General features: G+C 44.4%; 1 protein-coding gene across 4 annotated transcripts in view; it reads right to left on the minus strand.

Annotated features, from left to right (window-relative positions):
- Positions 1 to 1684: 1684 nt before the first annotated feature.
- The window catches only part of LOC136676098 (receptor-type tyrosine-protein phosphatase S-like), a 73542-nt gene continuing 51943 nt past the window's right edge, over positions 1685 to 23283 (minus strand). For all 4 annotated transcript variants that reach the window (XM_066652954.1, XM_066652956.1, XM_066652953.1 and 1 more), the window contains 2 exons: positions 20933 to 21074; positions 1685 to 2303 (listed from right to left, as the gene is read on the minus strand). In XM_066652954.1, coding sequence (XP_066509051.1) covers positions 2050 to 2303; positions 20933 to 21074 — 396 coding nt within the window. In that variant the 3' untranslated portion in view covers positions 1685 to 2049. The remainder of the gene's footprint in view (positions 2304 to 20932; positions 21075 to 23283) is intronic.

Consider the following 23283-nt stretch of genomic DNA (forward strand, 5'->3'; position numbering starts at 1 on the left):
TGATAACCTTTGAGTATCTGCAGAAATCAAAAGCAGCTGCTAGAAGACTTGAGCTTCTCGCTTTTGATTGCCATTCGCCAAAACCATAAAAAATAATACTTTTTAAAAAAAGACCTCCGCCGGTAGGGAACGTGGACGGTTATGAAATGATGAAAAATGAAGCGAATTGGGAATAAATTGCGTCTAATAAATCACTAAGAGCAAGTACAGAGGAATACGAGCCGTCTCCACGGGGATCAGACAAATCAATGGAGTAAATAAGAGAGATTTTTAATGAGGACGAGATTCACAGGCTCTGATAGCAGTGATGAACGTGGATAAACACAGAAACAAAGATGAGAGTTAGAACATTGTTAAATGAATAAATTCTGTAATCACACCCTGCTGTTCAGCCTTCACTCGCTAATCAAAGGCAAAAATCGAATCGTGTTCTCAGTGTAACCACAGTGAGGGGAAAAAAAGCAGTCGTTTTCACAAATCGTTCCAAAAGACCCTTTCAGTTCAAGTTTTCAGGGTCAACAAGCATGTGATCTCATCTGATCTGCAGACCAATCTGTGCTCGGAAAACTGCACCCATTTAACGGCGTCTGCTGTATTCCACAGAACATCAATATGATTATACCTCACTGAAGCCATACATAAACGTCGGAGGGTATTAAGTGAAATGGGTTTAACTCTGCTTAGAAAAACACGTATGAAATCAAGGATCTCAATTACACCATGCTTTTACACAACACGAATACAGCTGGGTGCAAGTCTGAATAGCTCTTATCAAATTAGATGTTTTTCTAGAATATTGCAGTGAATACATCTTTTTAGTCTTTTACAAGGAACTTAAATAAACGCAAATAACCTTGGGGCAACATACATCACTATGTTTTGAATATTTTTAATGTTAAATTCACCTTAATTGCGCCACAAATTACGCAGTTCTCTACAGATGTGTGATTATTTTCACTTAAAAGATCGAGGAAACATGTGAGGAGTGCTGCTAGGAGGGGAATCGGTCTTTGAACGTTTTTGTCGCCGCCATTTTGGAAGCCAATCGTGGCCAAGGCTGTACTGGAACATTTACTTTCCACTCATTTCCGTTTAATAGTGAAATATACGACCGTGTTGTGTGTGAGACTGCAGTTCTGAGTCCCACAGTGAAAAAATGAAAGACTTAAACACTAGGGAAATATTTAAAATCCGTTGTTAATGCTTCATTCTAAAGAGCTAACGTACGAAATAATACCATAAACAATCTGGAATATTGTCGTTTACTTTCGTACTCTTCCAAACGTCGAGTTGTTGCATAAAGACGGCACAATCTTGTTTTTAAAAATATATTTACCTTGAACTGTGGCCCTATGTCAAGCTGTGATACTCTACTCTATAATGACTTCACCGCAGACTACGTTTGTAATGCATTCGTAAAGTTTTGCTTTAATGCAGAGGTGTCCAATCTTATCCACCGAGGGACAGTGCGAGTGCAGGTTTTCACTCCAAACAATTCCTATCTTGCTGCAAAGGAAACCTGCAGCCAAACCGACCCTTCGCGGATGAGTTTGGACACCCCATCTTTAACGAGGGAAATCTATAACGAGAGAATGGCTCTCGATTACAGCAGCTTACCTGTCACAGTCCTTCCAGTGAAATGTAAACAAGTCCTGCACCCAGCAGGTCGTGGAATTCAGGGGATTTATAGTTTGGGAACTTTTAGCAGGTAAACACACTTATACCCTACATATAATGGTTGGTAATATCCAAGTACGAGGTTGGAGGCGGCCGAGCAAGTTCAGCACTCCAACTTTACGGTCTGAGCATATGGAGTAATGTTAATAAAAAGTAAATAAAGTTGGAAACGTATCCAAGTAACAGTCCCTTGTCTCACTTTGCTCATACTTCTCCAGTTAGTGCCCTCACTGCTGTCTAAGTATAAATATAATGTTTGTTCTTCAGTTTTCATTGTGACTCTACTGCCATAGTGGCGCGCTGGAGACGTCACGTGAAAAAGACCGACTGTCGGATTCCGTGTTCTCAATTACATCCAATAAATCAGCAAGTTTAAAAAGAAGAAATGTCACATGAGCGAAGACGCCAGTGCTTCATCAGAGCTGTGTGTAGTGTACCTGATCTCAGCTGTTTGATCCGGCCCTGGCTGAGGGCGGGTTCCACAGGCAGGAAGTCTTTGAACCAGGAAATCTCAGGATCAGGAACGCCGCTGGCAGCACAGAGCATGGTAGCAGTACGTGTTCTCTCCACCACCTTCAGCTGCGGACCCATGTCTATGCTCGGGAAGCCCAACGGCAAATTGTCCTCTGCAGAAACACCCAGGGAGAACAGCATGAGAAATTCATAGGTTCATCACAGAACTATAGGTGTAGCATCAGACAAGGGTTCAGTTCCCTGCTCAGGTTAGCGTACATTGTTATTTTAATTAGAGTCCTTGGCCAAAACTGCTAACACCTTTGCGTTACTTGAGATAAATTGACTGCTAATGCCCTAAATATAAATGTAGCAGAAAACCTGATTAATTTGCCTCAGAGAAGGCCTCGGCTTATAATAGGGCAATGACACTTATATTTCATTTGAATGGTTTAGTTTGAAATGAAGCTCTTTCAGAGGTTAGTGATATAATGAGTAACTGATGGTGGAATCTTACCATACACACAATACACAACAATGAATCACTAAATTACACAAAATACTACGTATCGATTACCGTTAAAAAGCAAAGGGCAGTAGTAATTCACTGAAAAAATAAAAAAAATCATGACGCTTTTAAATATTATCACTGCAAATAAAAATAAATAAAAAAAACACCTGTAGCTCTATTTTTGTCAGTGTGTAGTTTACAAAATCATTTGAACACAGCATCTGTCCTTTATACCACACCAACATTTCCTGATGAATAGATCAGCAGAAATGCTCCAATTTATGTGCTAATCATTTACATTCACTTCCATTGACATTTAAAAAGGTTTTCCCCATCTATAGCACCACTATTTTAAATATATTTTCATAAGCGATGATATATAACTAGAAATGAAAAGCTCTTGAACAAATATGTTGGCTTGGAATAGCTAATAATGTTTATAATCTGCTTGATGGCTGTAATGGTAAAGCTGTCATACCTTAAATGCACTGCTACCTTAAACCTGCTGCTAACTTATGTCACTGGAAGCTTTATTCTGCTACAATAAATAGTTAATGTAAATGTACTGCTGCCCTAAACCCACCCAAGTCCACTGCAACCGCAACGACAAACAGATTGACTTTATTTTCACTGCCACTTTAAATTCCCAGATACCTTAATTTACAGCCATCCACCTTAAATCCACTGATATCTTGAATCCAGTGCTACACTGACTGTCACATTAGAGTCACTGCTGCATCCACTTCTACCTTTAAAACACTGGAACCTTCAATCAGCCTCAAAGCCACTGCTACATGAAATAAATTGTCACTTTAAATCCACTCGACACTCATAACTGTATATTAATTTTCTGTAACTGCGTCCTGTTCATAATCAGGTTGGTAACAAGTGAGGAACCCACCCTGGAGAGGACGCATGTCCACTCACACACACACACACACACACACACACACACACCTGTGGAAAGTTTTACACAGCTAATCCACCTACAGGCGTGTGTTTCTGGACTGTGGGAGGAAATTTAAGCACCTAGAGGAATCCTAGACATAGAAAGAACACACCTGAGGCAGTTATCCACGGACTCCAGCATCATGGAGCTGGTTTGTCTAAATATTTCTTTAAATAATATAAAGAAAGAAAAAAAAAACAATCCACAGAAACCTACTTTTTCATGTCTACGGTTCACCTTTGTAAACCAAGCTGCACATTACAGGGTTTGATAATTAGGACGCATCCTAAATCCATTTTACAGTTTATTGCAAAGAACAGTTTTAAAGATGGAGTCCTGAAAAACGTGGCAGCGTTCCAATAACGGCACGTCTGCAGACGGAAGATAACTATCACGCCACAACTTTGAAACTACATTTAAGCTGCTAGCGCTCTGAAACTTTATCCCCACAAAATGACTCTTTGAGTGACTTTGGATGACTGTTTATTTCCATTTATTTCTCTATTCTCCATAGATTAGCTGCCCACTGATGAGGGAGAGTGTTTTGCTATTTCTGTTCAATCTAAAGCGTTATTGAGAGAAAGGACACACCACCCACATCCAGCGCGTGGTTATTGCTCACTGAGCTTCCAGTGGGCGGAACTCATTACTAAACGTTATAAATAAAACAGGAAGCCACTCAGAGAGCAGAAATGATCAGAGGTAAACTAAGGAACAACACGCACTTAAATGGTAGAGAATGGTGTGTAATTATGTACCTACATAATCACTATGCAGGGATGCACCTTGCCAACGACTACACCAATTACACAGCGCTCAGCCGGCGAGGGGGGCCACCACGGCGCAGTTAATAATTATTTGTTAAGATTAATTGAAAAGGCTGAAAAGACATGGGAGTTTGAGTAAACACAAGGATGGAGGTCAGTGTTCAGAAATGTGTGGCCGTGTGCTTGAAGGCAGAGGAGACAAAGGCCGGCACTCAAGAAACATAAATGATGCATAATATAGAATAGTCTAGCTCCAGCCGCTCTACGTACAGAAGTAGCTTTGAACATTTCACTCTGCTCTACAGTGCTCAGGACCCCCACAGAGCAGGTGTGATGTGGTGGTGGATCATTCTCAGCGCTGCAGTGACATTGACGTGGTGGTGGTGTGTTAGTGTGTGTTGTGCTGGTGTAGAGTGGATCAGACACAGCAGTGCTGCTGAAGTTTTTAAACCCCTCAGTGTCTGGACTGAGAACAGTCCACCGACCAAAAACATCCAGCCGACAGCGTCCTGTGTCACTGATGAAGGACTAGAGGACGACCGACACACACCGTGCAGCGACAGATGAGCTACTGTCTCTGACTCTACATCTACAAGGTGGACCAACGAGGGAGGAGTGTCTCACAGAGTGGACACAGGGTTTAAAAACTCCAGCAGCACTGCTGTGTCTGATCCACTCTACACCAGCACAACACACACTAACACAGCAGCGCTGGTTATGATCTAGTCCCTATATTTGCCATCTTTGAGAGACAGGAGGAGAATGAATCTTCTCTCTTTCATTTGATCTGAAAAAGGGTGGATGTGTCCATCACTTAATTATAAAAAGACAAGTCAAATCTGTGGGTCTTTGAAGAAGCTTTCAATGGAACGGAAGGCATTATGAATGGAAGGCAGCGGGTACAGGGCTCCTTAAATACTTAAATACTGATATGTTGATCTAATATTTAGATGTTCAGACTTCAGAGTAGTGTTAGTCATCCTCTAGCCTTTCATCAGTGGTCAGTCTCTAACCACAGAGTTGCTCACCCCTGGATATTTTTAGGTAGCGGACTACTCTCAGCCGAACAGCATGGGTAAAAAAACACTGCTGTGCCAGTGGCACATACACTCTAATTTACCATGTCAGTGTAACTGCTGTGCTGAGAATTGTCCACAGCCTAAATAATACCTGGTCAACAGTGGTCCTGTGGTCAGATGCTCACCAATGATAAATGGGGTAGAGGAGGGTTGGAAATATGGGCTGCAACCGACTGCAGTCTGTAATTTTGCCTTATAGTAAAACGAAAACGTACACAGAAACATGTTCGTGTATCAATGTATCACCAGGACCCTGTTCCTCTGCTCTTCTGGGAAGGTGTACATCAGGTATTGGAACATTGCTGAGGGCATTTGATGGTACTGAGTCATAAATATTAGTGAGGTCTGTTATTGCTGGTAAAGGATTAGCTGTGGATCACAAACACCACTTAGATTTAGGCTTAAGACCTCACCTTCTGGCACTTGGCTTTGAACATGGTGAAATTAGGCTCATGTGTTGCTACTTCAGAGTGTCCCTTTCCAACAAAAATACGAGCTGTGTGTGCACCGATGTAGGGTTGGATCAGTAAAGGAACAGCTAAAGTAACAAATGATCATTAGACTGTGTTGTGGAAGTGGATTTAAGTGAATTGAATTCCAGTGTGTTCTGATAAAGATCTCGTCTTTGTACCTAACTGAGTTTAGAGACGGTGCCGCGCAGTGGTGCAGCAGGTGGTGTCTCTGTCACAGCTCCAGGGTCCAGGAGGCTGTCGGTTTGAGTCCCGCTCCAGGTGACTGTCTGTGAGGAGTGGGGTGTGTTCTCCCTGTGTCTGTGTGGGTTTCCTCCAGGTGACTGTCTGTGAGGAGTGGGGTGTGTTCTCCCTGTGTCTGTGTGGGTTTCCTCCAGGTGACTGTCTGTGAGGAGTGGGGTGTGTTCTCCCTGTGTCTGTGTGGGTTTCCTCCAGGTGACTGTCTGTGAGGAGTGGGGTGTGTTCTCCCTGTGTCTGTGTGGGTTTCCTCCAGGTGACTGTCAGTGAGGAGTGTGGTGTGTTCTCTCTGTGTCTGCGTGGGTTTCCTCCGGGTGACTGTCTGTGAGGAGTGTGGTGTGTTCTCCCTGTGTCTGCGTGGGTTTCCTCCGGGTGACTGTCTGTGAGGAGTGTGGTGTGTTCTCTCTGTGTCTGCGTGGGTTTCCTCTGGGTGACTTTCTGTGAGGAGTGTGGTGTGTTCTCTCTGTGTCTGCATGGGTTTCCTCCAGGTGACTGTCTGTGAGGAGTGTGGTGTGTTCTCCCTGTGTCTGTGTGGGTTTCCTCTGGGTGACTTTCTGTGAGGAGTGTGGTGTGTTCTCCCTGTGTCTGCATTGGTTTCCTCCGGGTGACTGTCTGCAAGGAGTGTGGTGTGTTCTCTCTGTGTCTGTGTGGGTTGCTCAGTGCACAGTATAATTAAAGAAACAATATGAAATATTATTCTTAAACCATTCTGTTGAAAAACTGCAAAAAATAATATCATTCATACGTAATTTTCTGCAGGTTTTTGCTGGTAAAAATGACTGATTGCTCCTTTAAGTCGTCAAGGGTGGCGTCAAAACGAGTGTGGGGGCCTGTCTGAGCTTCACTAACATCACTAACTCAGCCCTGCCCTGCTGCTTCTGAATCACTGTTCAGCTGAGAGATTATGCAGAATTGAAAAAGAGAGTGTGGATCTATGATACAGAGGAGAGGCATTGTCCCTTGGGTCAAATTTCTGCTACACGCATCTGCTCCTGCAGCTAAAAGAAAAAGAGAGAGAGAGAGACACACACACAGAGAGAGAGAGAGAGAGAGAGAGAGAGAGAGAGAGAGACAGACAGAGAGAGAGAGAGAGAGAGAGAGAGAGAGAGAGAGACAGAGAGAGAGAGAGAGAGAGAGAGAGACAGACAGAGAGAGAGACAGAGAGACAGACAGAGAGAGAGAGAGAGAGAAAGACAGAGAGAGAGAGAGAAAGATAGAGAGAGAGAGAGAGAGAGAGAGAGAGAGAAAGAGAAGGAAGATAAAGAGATGGTGCAATGCTGTCTACAGTTACTGATATGATTATGCAAGCATCTGTTTTTTTAATGAGTTTCTGCCACGAAGAAGCCATTTTTTGAGGTGTAGAAATGGTGTGTTGCTAATTGGTAATCGTTTCAGGCCTGAAACCAGAAATAAACAACGTCACAAATAAATTGCAGCCTGTCCAAACATTTCAAATCAAACGCTGCAGGTTTGATTCTTTAACCAACGGCAGAAAGGAGTACAGCACTGCACAGATGCGCTTTATTTCTGGCCATCGGTGAGGAGAGTTAAATGTGAGGTTCAATAGCAGCAGAGTCTGGAGAGAAGAACGTGTGTGTGTGTGTGTGTGTGTGTGAGTGAGAGAGAGGCTGGAGGGCTTTTCCCTGTGGGGCTCGCTCTGAAGAGAGCAGCCTGCCTCCGTTTACACAGGGAAAATGAAGGTTTGTGTAGACGCCAGTGTGTTGTGCCAACAATAGCAAGGCAAACATCCCATTTTCTGTTCAAACACACACACACACACGCACACACACACACACCCATGAGAAAGTTGCACACACACAAATGCTAACAAACTCTGACCAAAGTGTGGGGAAAGAGACACAGAGTTGGAGAGGAAAGACAGACAAGGGACGACGACGAAGAGATTGACAGAGGGATGAGTAAAGGAGGGGTGGGATGAAGAAAGAATCAGAGACAAGTCAAGTACAAGGGAAAAGCGCAGAGTGGGGTCGGTACATACGGGAGATGAAGGAGTCAGTCAGAAGAAAGAAAAAGAAAAGGAGCACAGAGGCAAATAAAGACAGACAGGAGGAGATGGGCGAGAGAGCAATAGAAAGATAGGGGAAAGAGAGAGAGAGAAAAGAGGGGAGGGGGGTAGAGAGAAAAAACACTTCTCCGGGAGTATGCGCCGCTGGCTGTGAGACTGGACGCCACCCTTCTTCTGCCCACTGCAGTGCATGCTGGTACATTTGCTGCCACTATCCTTCAGCAGCCAAGCAGAATAATCAGGCTTACTCAACTGATCACAAGCCCTCTCTGCTGCGCCCTTTTAGAGCCTGGTGCTGCTGGCCCTCAGGCCTTCAAAGAGAGAGAGAAAGATGGAAAGAGAGGCATAAAGGGAGAGGGAGGACCCTCTTGGCCTCAAGTTTGTGCGCACACAGGCTTTTAAGGCAGGGTTTTACGAAAGTTTTTTTCTTTGTTTGTGCTTCAGCCACAAGGCTTCACTATAAATTGATCTGCCTTAACAGACCGTTGTCTATCTGTTGCTCTGCATACTTTTGTTTACCCCCTTTCGCCCTGTTGTTCTTCAATAATCACGCCCCCTACAGGGCCGACATGGAGCAGGTGTTATGGATGGTGTTATGGATGGACGATGGTTGTCAATACAGCAGTGAGACTGACGTGGGTGTGGTGGTGTATTGTAATTTCTGCAGTGAGTATAACTCCAATAAAAATGAAAACAATTCAGGCTTTTATTATGTTTTTTTTTTAATTAAGTAGCGTATATCTAGGGCAGTACAGTGTTGAGCAGGTAGTGTCTCCGTCACACAGCTGCAGGGACCTGGAGGTCTGTGAGGAGTGTGGTGTGTTCTCCCTGTGTCTGCGTGGGTTTCCTCCGGGTGACTGTCTGTGAGGAGTGTGGTGTGTTCTCCCTGTGTCTGCGTGGGTTTCCTCCGGGTGACTGTCTGTGAGGAGTGTGGTGTGTTCTCTCTGTGTCTGCGTGGGTTTCCTCCGGGTGACTGTCTGTGAGGAGTGTGGTGTGTTCTCCCTGTGTCTGCGTGGGTTTCCTCCGGGTGACTGTCTGTGAGGAGTGTGGTGTGTTCTCTCTGTGTCTGCGTGGGTTTCCACCGGGTGACTGTCTGTGAGGAGTGTGGTGTGTTCTCTCTGTGTCTGTGTGGGTTTCCTCCGGGTGACTGTCTGTGAGGAGTGTGGTGTGTTCTCTCTGTGTCTGCATGGGTTTCCTCCAGGTGACTGTCTGTGAGGAGTGTGGTGTGTTCTCCCTGTGTCTGCGTGGGTTTCCTCCGGGTGACTGTCTGTGAGGAGTGTGGTGTGTTCTCCCTGTGTCTGCGTGGGTTTCCTCCGGGTGACTGTCTGTGAGGAGTGTGGTGTGTTCTCCCTGGGTCTGCGTGGGTTTCCTCCAGGTGACTGAACCTGTGTCTTTGCTACTCTAGGCTCAGCACTGTGGAAACTGCACTATGTAAATTTTGAAGGAGGGTAGAAACACACACTCCTCAGCCCACTGATTTCAGAACAGTGCTGTAAAAGTGAATAACACTCTTCAACTCTAGGGGGATCTCAGGAGCAAAAATACCAACTCTCACTTAGTGTTTCTTTAACCAACAATGCTACTCCAATAAGAGTCCTTGGGCTAGACTCCTAACAACTGCCTACATCTACCTACTATTGGCCTACAGTTAGGGTACATTTACATGTTTTGAAGTCAATAATTCTGGCCCTAAAATTTAAATTTGCCTGAAGCTGCTGTAAAATACTCATAGCTGGTGTAGTACTGTGTATTAACGCACCCAGTCTCTAAAACCACTGAGCTGTGAATGGACTGAGATGCCGCTCACACCAGAGTGTCATATCTGTCAACATTCATGGTTTATCCATGAGACGTTCAGTTCATCTTTACTGCAGCTCTGCAGCTGTGAATGTAAATCTCAGGGATTTTCACACTGTCAAAAAAAGTTTGTTGCACGCAAAATTTCTGGCGTTCCACACCATGTCACTACAGCGGCAGCTAATACCACACTCAGCTACTTACAGCATATGTTCAAAGGTTTGTAGGAATCTGCTCATCCAACATTTCTTCAGAAATGAAGGGTATTAATGTACAGACGGTCCCCCTTAACCACAGCGAACGCTTCCACTGATCTGAGAAGGCTTTAGACCAGTTGTTGGAACATTTCTGTGAGGATCTGATGACATTCAGCCATCAGTATTAGGTGCTGATGTGGGATGACTAGTCCTGGGTCTGAAAATCCACTCCAACGGATGGTGCTTTTTGCCCTTGTTGCCCCATGATTAAAAACATCCTTGACTCAAAACTGGGACCAGAAACCAAGGGAAGTCAGAGACCGCGAGAGCACAGAGTACGGCTTTACGCTCCTAAGACTCTGTCTGTCTGTGTGTTTGATGTGTGCTCCTCCACGATGACGGAGAGAAGAGCCCTTCTGAGCAGAAAGTCTGGGCCGTGTGTGTGTTAGTATTAGTCAGATGGAAGGCCTCCGTTCTTGCCAAACACAGAGAGAGTGGGTGCTAAAAACGGCCAGGCACCCGGAGGAACACCGTGACGGAGGAGCACTTCACCATGGCAACAGCCGAGAAGCTTCGGTCTTGTCACTTCTCGGCTCGTGAAGAAGAAAGTGCACGCTAACACTCCACAGATCCACATATCTGCTCTCTCTTTCCCTCTGCCTCTCTGAGGGATGGCTAGATAAATGTGAGATGAGTGGCTGTGATTTCCGGGAGCTAAGAGCCAAGTGTGAGTATCACACACTTCTGATCGTCCCGTACGCCCACAATCTCTCTCTCTCTCTCTTTCTCTATCTCTCTCTCTCTCCACCGCTCGCACCTTGTCCCCCTCTACTTAACAACAACAGCTTTTTAACCCTTTCACGGGTTTAGAGTTCTTACTGTTGCTCTGCTGTTCCATTTACATATATTTACATTTGTGTTTATGTTATTATTTGTATTCACTCTCACAAAAGTGGCTTCTTCAAGGGTTCATTCATTCATTCATTGTCTGTAACCCTTATCCAGTTCAGGGTCGCGGAGGGTCCAGAGGCTACCTGGAATCATTGGGCGCAAGGCGGGAATACACCCTTCACAGGGCAACACACACACTCACACCTACGGACACTTGAGTCTCCAATCCACCTACCAACGGGTGTTTTTGGAGTGTGGGAGGAAACCAGAGCACCCGGAGGAAACCCACGCAGACACAGGGAGAACACACCACACTCCTCACAGACAGTCACCCGGAGCGGGACTCAAACCCACAACAACCAGGACCCTGCAGCTGTGACAGAGACATTACCTGCGCCACTGTGCCGCCTGTCTTCAAAGGCTAACGCAATAAAAGTTTGTATATTATATTTTAGATTTGTATTCAATGAAAGGACTAATAAATTGGCCAAAATCACTTGGAGCAAAGTCTTGCTGATGTCTATTATGAATAAAGAATGTTTTTGCATTTTTATTTTAAAGCCCCGGGATGTTATTAATATTATTCTTATTGTTATATATTTTTATACAGAACCACTTTTGTCCAGTTTACATTGATTGCTTAATTTACTTTCCATAAATCCAAGCTCAGATCTGCCTTTCAACCCATTTCTCTGGTTACTCTGGTACAGAAAAGGCTTGTTTGAAGATAAAATATCATAAAGAATACATTCCACTTCAATTTAATCTGAACTTTAATGAAAGTCAATGTAAAAAGCTTTTATTCGGAGTCATTCTGGAGCATTTCTATTGGCCCCTTTTTAAGAAACGTACCCACAGTGCGAAGGACAGCTGCTGTGTTCGAATGATGCAGTAAACCTCACATCCACAAACCTGGAGATACCTGTTTTTGATATCACTGAAAACAGCACTGTGACCTGTGCATATGTTAAAATCCTCTGAACACAGCTGATGGAGCACAGATTGACTTCTGTGTACGGTTCTTTACTCTTTATGAGAGGGGCAGCAGCTGCTGACTGATTGGGGATTTATAATGGGCTTGTTTAATGGACTGCAGTGAGACCAGTAAAGGGCCCAGTGACCCGCTGGTGTGTGTCCTCGGGGGAAGACTGGCCTCGGCTCCATATGCCTGGGGGTCTCCTGGGACCGAGGTCTGCAGCTGGGACGTCCAGAAACAGGCAGCTGTTCACACAAGCTCTGAATCTGAGTTAATGCACAAAGGATGACGTTTTCCAATTAACGTGTTTTAAATGCAGTTTACTGGGAAACAAAGGCATTGAAGTTCTCTTTGTTTGGTGTGTACATTGAATACTAATGCTGCTCACATTAAATGATATCTATTTTACATATTTGTGTCAGCGTTGATTCTAAGCCTTAAAGCAATATTTCAGAAAATAAATTACCTCACTTTCAATGAACTCCTCGGATTCCTCTAAAAGACGGCTATTGGCTGATTTTCACTTTGATTTCTGAACACTATGGATTTGGCTGCAAAGCTGTCATGAAAGCAACAGGGGGCTACTTTGAAGAATCAAAAGTATAAAACATATTCTGGTTTGTTTAAGACTTTGTTGTTTACTGCGTAATTGCAAATGCGTAATTGCGTAATTCGCGGTTTTGATGTCTCCCACATTCATTTACAACAGAGAAAAAATAAAAAATGTGTCCAAACTTTTGACTGGTGCTGTACATTCACAACAAGTGAAAATGGCTCAAAAACAAAAGGAAAATATAATTTGTGTAATGCCAATATGTGGGTATAACCTTCCACTACATGTAGCTCTATGGGGGAAAATATAAACACATATTCCCAAAAACCTTCATTCACTGTCTGAAACCGATTTTCCAATTCAGGGTCGCGGTGGGTCCAGAGCCTACCCGGAATCACTGGGTGCAAGGCGGGAATACACCCTGGAGGGGGAGCCAGTCCTTCACAGGGCAACACACACTCACACATTCACTCACACTCACACCTACGGACACTTTTGAGTCACCAATCCAACAACCAACGTGTGTTTTTGGACTGTGGGAGGAAACTGGAGCACCCAGAGTAAACCCATGCAGACACAGGGAGAACACACCACACTCCTCACAGACAGTCACCCGGAGGAAACCCACGCAGACACAGGGAGAACACACCACACTCCTCACAGACAGTCACCCGGAGGAAACCCACGCAGACACAGGGAGAACACACCACACTCCTCACAGACAGTCACCCGGAGGAAACCCACGCAGACACAGGGAGAACACACCACACGTCCACTTCCAAAAACCATGTTCAAATACATTGAGAAGTAACACTGATTCAGCATGAGTTTGCCGGAAGGGAAATAAAAATGCTAAAGGCGCTGTTTCTCAAAAACGAATGAAAATCAAACAGGTAAACAACCAAGTAAGTCAGTATGTAAATAAACGAATAAATAATAAGTAGACAGCCGGGGATAATCTCTCCTCTGATGTGTGATGTGTTCTTTTTAACAGCTGGGCCTTGGCTTTCAGTGTCTATGAGAGAAAGGGAGGAGATGCAGTTAAACACTTTCTCTGCTGAGACTTCACCTACACACCACTTACTCTCTTCAGTGTAAAACAGTCTGACCTCTGCTTTCCCCACTGTCTGACCCCTAAGCTGCCCCTCAGCATGCACACACACACACACACACACACACACTCAAACAGTGATGGCCAGTGATCCAACTTTCAGTGCGAGTCTCAGGTATTTATCATGACCACCTTCTTGTTTCTTTGTCCATTCTCTCAGCTCCACTGATCCTACTGGAGAACTTTGTTGTTCTACAATTACAAACTGTAGACCATCTGTTGCTCTGCATACTTTCTTTGCCCCCCTTTTCACCCTGTACCTCAATGATCAGCACCCCAACAGAGCAGGTACGATTTGGGTGGGTGATCCTCCTCAGCGCAGCAGCGACACTGCCGTGGTGGTGTGTTAATGTGTGTGTGCTGTTATGAGCAGATCAGGAACAGCAGTCGTGGCCTGAAACATCGTGTTCACCGTGAAGATGCAAATTCAGGGACCGTAGCCCGTCCATTGCTGCACAGTGTGTGTCGCTCGTCCTCTAGTCCTTCATCAGTGACACAGGATGCTGTCGGCTGGATGTTTTTGGTCGGTGGACTGTTCTCAGTCCAGATACTGAGGGGTTTAAAAACTCCAGCAGCACTGCTGTGTCTGATCCACTCTACACCAGCACAACACACACTAACTCACCACCACCACGTCAGTGTCACTGCAGCGCTGAGAATGATCCACCACCACATCACACCTGCTCTGTGGGGGTCCTGAGCGCTGACATATGGACTACAGTTGGTATTTGTAGAACTGGAAGTGCTCCTGTGTGGTCATTGTGGCTGAGAGAATGGACAATGAGTGTCGAAACAAAGCGGTGGTCATAATGTTATATATATATTGGCATAAGAGATGACGCACACCACTCCAGCACATTTTAAAAGGTATTAAATCCCACTCTACACCACTTACATAGTTAATGCTTGGCACCAGCATTCCATTCCCCTGGCAGTGTTTACTATGGAGATTATAGAAGCTGTGAGTGTACAACTGAAGCCTGCACCAGCAGTGTGTGAATGTGTGCCATTTAAAATGACGGAATTCACTCCGGACCGTCTGAATGCGCTGATGTACAGTGGACCGTGCGCAAAGTACAATTCTTAATGTGCTTTCTTTCTTTAGACGTAAGCATTCGAAAGACAGAGGCACAAAACTGCAGAGAGGTGTAAACTCGTTTGAAGACGTGCTACTGACAGACGGAAGTTAACTATGTCACACGGTTAAGTGGCTGAACAAAGGTGGCGTAGTGATATCATTGGAGAAGTTCTACTTCCGTTGCAGTTTAAATGCATTGGTGAGGCGAGTCTGTTCTGCCGTGCTGTGTACTTTATCGTTCCTCCACAGAGCTCCTTCACTCAGAGCACGGGACCAGCTCTGGAGCACATGCTACTTATGCTTTAATACAGCCTCCATTGTGGAGGCCTTAGCTTTTTTGTTTCTTGTTTGTCATTTGTCCGGGGAAATGTGGATAACTCCACGGAGAGCTGTGGGCAATTGAAGGCCTAGAAGTATACAACAGTTCCCTCCTTGAAATCACGCTAAGCGCAGACTGTAATTCTCAGACATATTCAGAGGAGCTTTCTAATAGGAACAGCCTTCGTAGTGGCCGAGGAATACAGCCTTGGCTTTGGAGCGCTGATATATTCAGGGTCATCTTTGGGAACAGCTACTGTTAGGAAGACAAAGCTGAAAGTGGTTGATTTTAAAATTCAAAGAACGAAAGTCTTAAGTGCCCAGAGGGTGCACAAATGTAAAGAGAGGAGAAATTAAATATTTATAAATTTGAAATTAATGTTCTAAAGTATTTTGAGTCATTCTTCTGTTATAGGTTTCCTGCTTTTTCTTGATTAGTCATTCATTTATTCATTGTCTGCAACCCTTATCCAGTTCAGGGTCGAGGTGGGTGCGGAGCACACACACTCACACTTTCACTAACACACTCACACCTACAGACACATTTGAGTCACATATTTCACCTGCCAACGCGTGTTTCTGGAATGTGGGAGAACAGACAGTCACCCGGAGGAAACCCACGCAGACACAAGGAGAACACACCACACTCCTCACAGTCAGTCACCCGGAGGAAACCCACGCAGACACAGAGAGAACACACCACACTCCTCACAGACAGTCACCCGGAGGAAACCCACGCAGACACAGGGAGAACACACCACACTCCTCACAGACAGTCACCCGGAGGAAACCCACACAGACACAGAGAGAACACACCACACTCCTCACAGACAATCACCCGGAGGAAACCCACGCAGACACAGAGAGAACACACCACACTCCTCACAGACAGTCACCCGGAGGAAACCCACGCAGACACAGGGAGAACACACCACACTCCTCACAGTCAGTCACCCGGAGGAAACCCACGCAGAAACAGGGAGAACACACCACACTCCTCACAGACAGTCACCCGGAGGAAACCCACGCAGACACAGGGAGAACACACAACAATCCTCACAGACAGTCACCCGGAGGAAACCCACACAGAAACAGGGAGAACACACCACACTCCTCACAGTCAATCACCCGGAGGAAACCCACGCAGACACAGAGAGGACACACCACACTCCTCACAGACAGTCACCCGGAGGAAACCCACGCAGACACAGGGAGAACACACCACACTCCTCACAGACAGTCACCCGGAGCGGGACTCGAACCCGCAACCTCCAGGACCCTGGAGCTGTGTGACAGACTACCTGCTGCTCCACTGTGCCTACATTTTCTTGATTAAGAATCATTAATTAAACTGGGTGGTCTCTGACTTTTGCCCAGAACTATATAAGAACGTGGACAAACATGGCATTTATGTAACCAAACACACACACACACACACACACACAGCTAGAAACACATTCTCCAATAAAATAAGTACAAATGGCAAGGTGCACAGAGGCATCTCATCACAGAGAGAAACCTAACACACACATGGAGGCAGTTTAGATGTAAATGTGCAAGCTGGGTACTGTGTGTGTGTGTGTGTGTGTGTGTGTGTGTTTCTGCTGCAGTAATGGCAGCTGCCTATTCCCCTGATTCTCAGCCTTCTGCCACTCTCCACCCTGCCAAATCCTTCTCTCTCTCTCTCTCTCTCTTCCTTCAATCTTTCCTCCTCCATCAATCTCTCTTTCTCTCCTTTCCTTCACCCTTCCCCCCATTTGCAGGCTGTGAATGAGTTTCCAGTTCAGTGAGAACTAATCTATGAGAGTTTTAATGTAAAATGCCCCCCCACCTAGAGATTTCTGCCAGTGGTCACTGGGGCTGAAGGAGTCAGGAAAAATATCTTATTCGTAGTTTCTGGTCATTACTGTGATTTAAATGTGATTATTTTCTTCATTTAAGCTCCAGGTCTTCTACCCTTTTTTTCCAGGGCTGAGTCTACAACACAGAGCATGTGGAACACACACACACTATAGTTTCAAAACGTACTGGTCACTGCAGTCCATACAAGCCACATACGGAATATAACCCAAAAACAGCCCCTTTCTGAAATAAATCACACGTTCTGAATCCCATCAATGTGTGTGAATGTGAAGCCAGAGCTGTTTGAGCCCAGCACATAATGTTAACAATGCAAGGAGCCTGGACTGCTTTCTGAATGAGGCATATTTAAGGGCGGCCCGTCAGAACACACCTCATTTACATATATCAGACTTAAAAGCACAACAACAAAAAGAGCTCATTTCATTTAAAGCAATAGAATGATTTCAGAAACGTTAAGGTAGCGGTACGTTGTGGCCGTTTTTACGAAATAAAAGCTCTTGCAATTCACAAAGGGACCTCGAGAAGAAAGAAGAAGATGTACAAGAAAAAAAGGATAACGGTGAATAATGTCGCTTATCAGCACCGTCTACAATCTAGTCTTTCTCAAACAGCGGAGAATGACAGGACACAGGGAAATATTAATTGGACGTTAAGGTTAAAAGATTTCATTCAGAGTAATTCACAACCACTTCTATTCTATTCATTGTTCAGCCCTGGATGTCACTCACACACACACTCCCACACACACACACACACACACACACCCACACACACACACACACACACCCTGAGCTTGGGTGATGTCACAAAGCAGAAATTGGAGGCAGTCTGGCAGTGGCCATTTTCACCATGTCTTCAGCGTTCAACAACTCAAATTCTTACAGCCACCTTGACATTTCCTACAGTCCATATGTCCTCGTGAGCTTCACTGAGCACGAATCCGCAACTACTCTTCAAACTGAACAAGCCATATGGGTAAAAAAGGAGAATTTAGCACTTCCTTTATCACTTCTCATTCAGTATGATCAAAGGAGAGGGGTGATGTTTAAACTAAGCGATAAAACATATTTGTGTAAACAGTAACGATGTTTACTTCATCACTGCATCGTTCACAGAAACTACCATGAGACCACCGCAAAGGCACATTTTACCCGGTGAATTCATGGCCCACTGAAATACATTTTCTGATCTCCAAGAGAAGGTGTGCTGAAAACATATCCTCCCATCCCTGGCTCTGTGTTTGACTCTCGGTGCAGTGTGGGTTCAAATATTGATAAACGTGTCCTTTTGCCACCAGAGCTCTGTACAGTTCAGTGCCAAGTAGCAAACACTGACTTCACTGAAGGTAGAGAAACTAGCAAGTTCATTCATTCATTATCTGTAACCCTTATCCAGTTCAGGGTCGCGGTGGGTCCAGAGCCTACCTGGAATCATTGGGCGCAAGGAGGGAACACACCCTGGAGGGGGCGCCAGTCCTTAACAGCGCTGCAACTAGCGAGTGTAATGTATATTTTGAAACTATCCGGACTACATCTAGAGGAGTCCACATGAGACACAGAGACAAAAGCAGTGTGGGTGTAGAGTCTTGTGAAGGGCTCCGCAAGTGCAAAACATTACCAGACATTGCAGACTCCAAAACAAGTCTGTCAGCAGCTTCCAATAAACAAAACCGATAAATACTGAAGACTTCAGAATCACTTAATTACCCACGGTGCTTAAACACAGAGGAAACTCTGCATTTAACCCAATCCGGGCAGTGAAACACACATTTACACGCACTAGTGAACACTAGGGGGCAGTGAACACACATGTCCGGAGCAGTGGGCGGCCCTAGCCACGGCGCCCAGGGAGCAGTAGGGGGTTAGGTGCCTTGCTCAAGGACACTTCAGTCATGACCTGCCAGCTCTGGGCAAAGGTCGTTGGCGACCGGCAACCTTCCGGTTACACGCCCAGTTCCTCACCACCAGGCGACGGATGCCTCACATGATGGTAACACACATTTGTGGAGGGCAACATGGCCCTAAAATCATATCATGAGATTTAGGATATTCTTGTGAATATGACAAAACGTTTATTTTTAAAACACATTACAGTAATCCCTCACTACTTTTGTTTATTATTTAAAAATGCCCTCACACACATCTGTCCACGGCAGCACCTGGTCCCAGGCCTCGATACAGACCAGACACACACCACAGTGACTCGTGACTCAACTGGAATTTGGAATCAATATTCAGATTGAAGTTATAAGAACTGTTGGAGCCTGGACTGATTTCTGAACAAAGAACAATACGGAGCAGCGAGTCAGAAGACACCTCATTCAGCTTTAAAGGCCCAGTAACAAGAGCAGCTTGTTTAATTCTGAGGAAGATCTCTCTCAGTACATCAATCCACGCCAAAGTCAAAATAAGACATCACTGAAACAATAGCTGAAATGTGAGGAGACTGTAAATAAGGGGATAAAGAACCCTCAGTAAAAAATGCTCTGTTGCTCCACGCTGGGATCCAGACTTTTTGTTTGTCTGCAGCACTCCCTATTACAATAATAAACTGGACTAATTAAATCAAAAGTGACCAGAAAAGCTTTGAGATCACACAGGGCACAGCGATCTTCCATGGCCTTGTCGTTGAAGATAAAATTCCCCTCCAGTTGGCTGCCGGGGGATGTGACAGACAGGGGCGACGGTGCCAATCCTCGCTGCCTAAATACACTGTGACTGCCAATGTGACGCACTTCATTACCAGACTAACAAATTCATTACTGCCTTCATCTCCGTCCTCCCACTCCTCACGGCATGATGCTCCCCCGTCCAGAGCTCGTTAAAGAACGAAAACTCAGGACCACTGCTCCTCTCGCTCCACGCCATTAAAGTTCCATTTCCCCTTCTCATCTTAAAGGTTACTTCCAATCGAATCAAAGCACAGGGAAAGAGGCCAGGTGGAGGACAGGGCATGAGTAGGTGGTGTGCACATCGTAAAACACATGAACGTGATGAATGAGTGATTGGGAGTGAGCGTGTTTAAAATACAGTTTGATTGAGAAAAAGAGGGATGCTGAGAGATTGTGATTTAAATGTGAGTATCTAAACACATCCAGAACATCCATTTTCCATGCAGTGTTTGGGTTCAATTTCCTCGCATTCTCCATCCACAATTCTAAAGTCCATAGCTTTGAATTCAGAATCACTTTATTGGCCACTGTTCTGCACACAGAAGGATCTCCACATTTAACCCAAGTCAGGCAGTGAAACACACTCCTACACACTAGTGAACACTAGGGGGCAGTGAGCACACATGCCCTAGCCACGGTGCCCAGGGACCAGCTGGAGGTTAGGTGCCTTTGTAGTAACAGTTTCATGTTTCAAAATACACCAGCTCATATCTTTCATATGTTTCTAATGTTCTCAGGACTGTTTTGATACACACAACTACACGAATGATATGACTAGACATCAGAGATCAACATTATATTCAGTAACAGCACCCCACCTGTTACAGTTCATTAAAAATGAGTGAGTGAGTGTAGTATATGGACCTTGCCTTAAATGTATTTACATCTAAGGTTTACTTTCTGTCTTAATGTGAGCCACTGCAAGAAAAATGGGCAAAATCCTTGTCAACGAAATGAATTTAGATTCTAAAAAGAAATCCCAGAGGCCTGAAAGGACTTGTTCCAGCTGTCTATGGAAGCATGCATAACTAATTCATGGGAAAATAAAAACACAGCTTTAGAAAACCAAAGATCATATTTGCATTTACACATTTACATTTTTTTAATTACATCTTTCCGTTTACGTTTTAGCCGACTCTTGTGTAACTGACCACATTTACAGGTCGGACAAAAGTTGAAGAGCAAGATTCAGAGCAGTGAAACGAAGGCAGTAAATGATAATAAAACTGCAGAGAGTATGGTGTAAGATATACGGCCCCTCGCTGTATGGCAGTGATGTTGATGAAGATACTGAAAGCTGGCACTCACCTCTGATGATGGACAGTTTGGAGGTGATGGTCTTTATGCCCTCGCTGTTCTGGGCCACACACTCGTATATGTTCTCGTCTCGTGGAGCTCGGAGAGGCTGGATGCGCAGCACTGCCCCAGCGCCTTCGTCAAACTCTATAGTCTGCAGCATTCAGAATAAAGCAAAGAGGACTGAAGTATCTTCACAAAGTGAACCATTACAGACAGCTGAGGTTGTGGCATCTTTCTCTAGACATTTCTACGGGGGTGGGGGGGGCGCATTTATATGAATACACCTTAATAAGATGGGAATGGTTGGTGATATTAACTTCCTGTTTGTGGCACTTTTCAAGATGGTGGTGACAATGGTGGCCATTTTGAAGTCAGCCATTTTGGATCCAACTTTTGTTTTTTCAATGGGAAGAGGGTCATGTGACACATCAAACTAATTGGGAATTTCACAAGAAAAACAATGGTGTGCTTGGTTTTAACGTAACTTTATCTTTCATGAGTTATTTACAAGTTTCTGACCACTTATAAAATGTGTTCAAAGCAGGAGAAATGCTAGCACAGGCTTCCAGTATCCGTAGTAACTTGTAAATAACTCATGAAAGAATGAAGTTACGTTAAAACCAAGCACACCATTGTTTTTCTTGTGAAACTCCCAATAAGTTTGATCTGTCACATGACCCTCTTCCCATTGAAAAACCTAAAGTTGGATCCAAAATGGCCGACTTCAAAATGGCCGCCATGGTCACCACCCATCTTGAAAAGTACCACAAACAGGAAGTTAATATCACCAACCATTCCCATTTTATTAAGGTATATTCATAAAAATTGCCCACCCTGTATATCTGACATTTCTAAAACATATCAGCAAACAGCGGTGATTTGCATATATTTCCATTCATTTCCCCCAATCAGAAATCCTGTAATTCTAGAGACTAGCGGTCTACATTAAGGGATGTAGAGCTTTGAAATTCTTGGATGATTTACATTATTATTATAAAAACGTATTAATTAATTGAATCTTAGAAATAATAGAAATTAATTTGAATCTTAAATACAGCATTTTCTGAGATTCATAAAATAAAACAATGAAATGTGTCTAAATGTGTGCACATTTATTTAAAACAAAGTAAAGTGTTTTTCATAGCACATATAAAAATATTCTATACAACAATGCACAACATTAAAGAATAAATAAACAAATTACCATGTCATTATCAGGTGCTTTGATACAAAATTAACGTGGAGTCATGGCCACCATCAGAGCTTCACTCCAGGACACAGATGTACACAGATATATCCGTTTAATGTACAGCACACGTGAACCCGTTCCTGAGCTTTCCATTCCAGAACTTGTTAAGTGTAGGGGAACATACTGCGCAGTGTTGTTAGTGTTTTGATCCCTATTTGCATTTCAGATTTTCGTGGAGAGTGCAATAGTTTGTTCTTGGCTTCAGGCAGCAAGGGGTGGGAGGAATATTCTCTGGTTTTATGAGCGTTTTAATTGCACTCCGCGTGTGCAGATGCCATTGTGCACGGCCACGGAAGACGCTGGCTTTGTGTTCTTCTGACTCGGGTGGAAAGGCTAAGAGCTTAGAGAGACGACTTTAACTCGCTGCCATGCATAATAAACACAGCTCCTCGCTGGAGGTAACGGCAGACAAAAGAGACCGTTTAAAAAACATACGACTAACTGAGATCCTTCTCTTTTTTCACGTGAAAACTTATTAAACACCTGCTCATCCAATACTTCTTCAAAAAAGAAAAGCTTAGGGCTTGTATTCGCTTGGATTCACACTAGACGTTAGACCACTGCTGTGAGGATTTGATGACTTTAAGCCAAATTTCAAAAATGGTAAAAATGTGATCCACTGGCAACGTCAAAGTCATTTTAGAGCATTTCTATTGGTCCATTCTTCGTGAAATTTCAGACCAAATGGGAACATCATTTGATAAAAGAAAATACTAGAAAACAGAGATAGTGTACGCTATCGTTCCAAAGTTTAGAATCAGTGATTTATTAGAGAATAAAACAGATTTGGCTGAAGACCGGTGCATGGACGTCCTGTGCAGTTTCACAGCTTCCAAAGACAGTAAATGTCCAGAGGCAGTAGAGTAACGGCTGGTCTTCAATCTTCACTCACGTTTCTCCACTGCTGAGCTCCCTTCACTGGCTTCCAGCAGCTGCTTACAGCAGATTTAACAGCCTAATGCTCCCCCTACGAAATACGGACCAGCCTCTTCCTACCTGGCAATGGTCAAAACCCAATCCGTGCCTTGAGCCCTTCAAGCTTCAGGCTCAGCGTAAAACCACCATCCTCCCAAGTCACACACTGCATAGTCATTTACCGTCTTCAAACACA

This window comes from Hoplias malabaricus, chromosome X1 (assembly GCF_029633855.1).
Source record: "Hoplias malabaricus isolate fHopMal1 chromosome X1, fHopMal1.hap1, whole genome shotgun sequence".
In the NCBI taxonomy this organism is placed as follows: domain Eukaryota; kingdom Metazoa; phylum Chordata; class Actinopteri; order Characiformes; family Erythrinidae; genus Hoplias; species Hoplias malabaricus.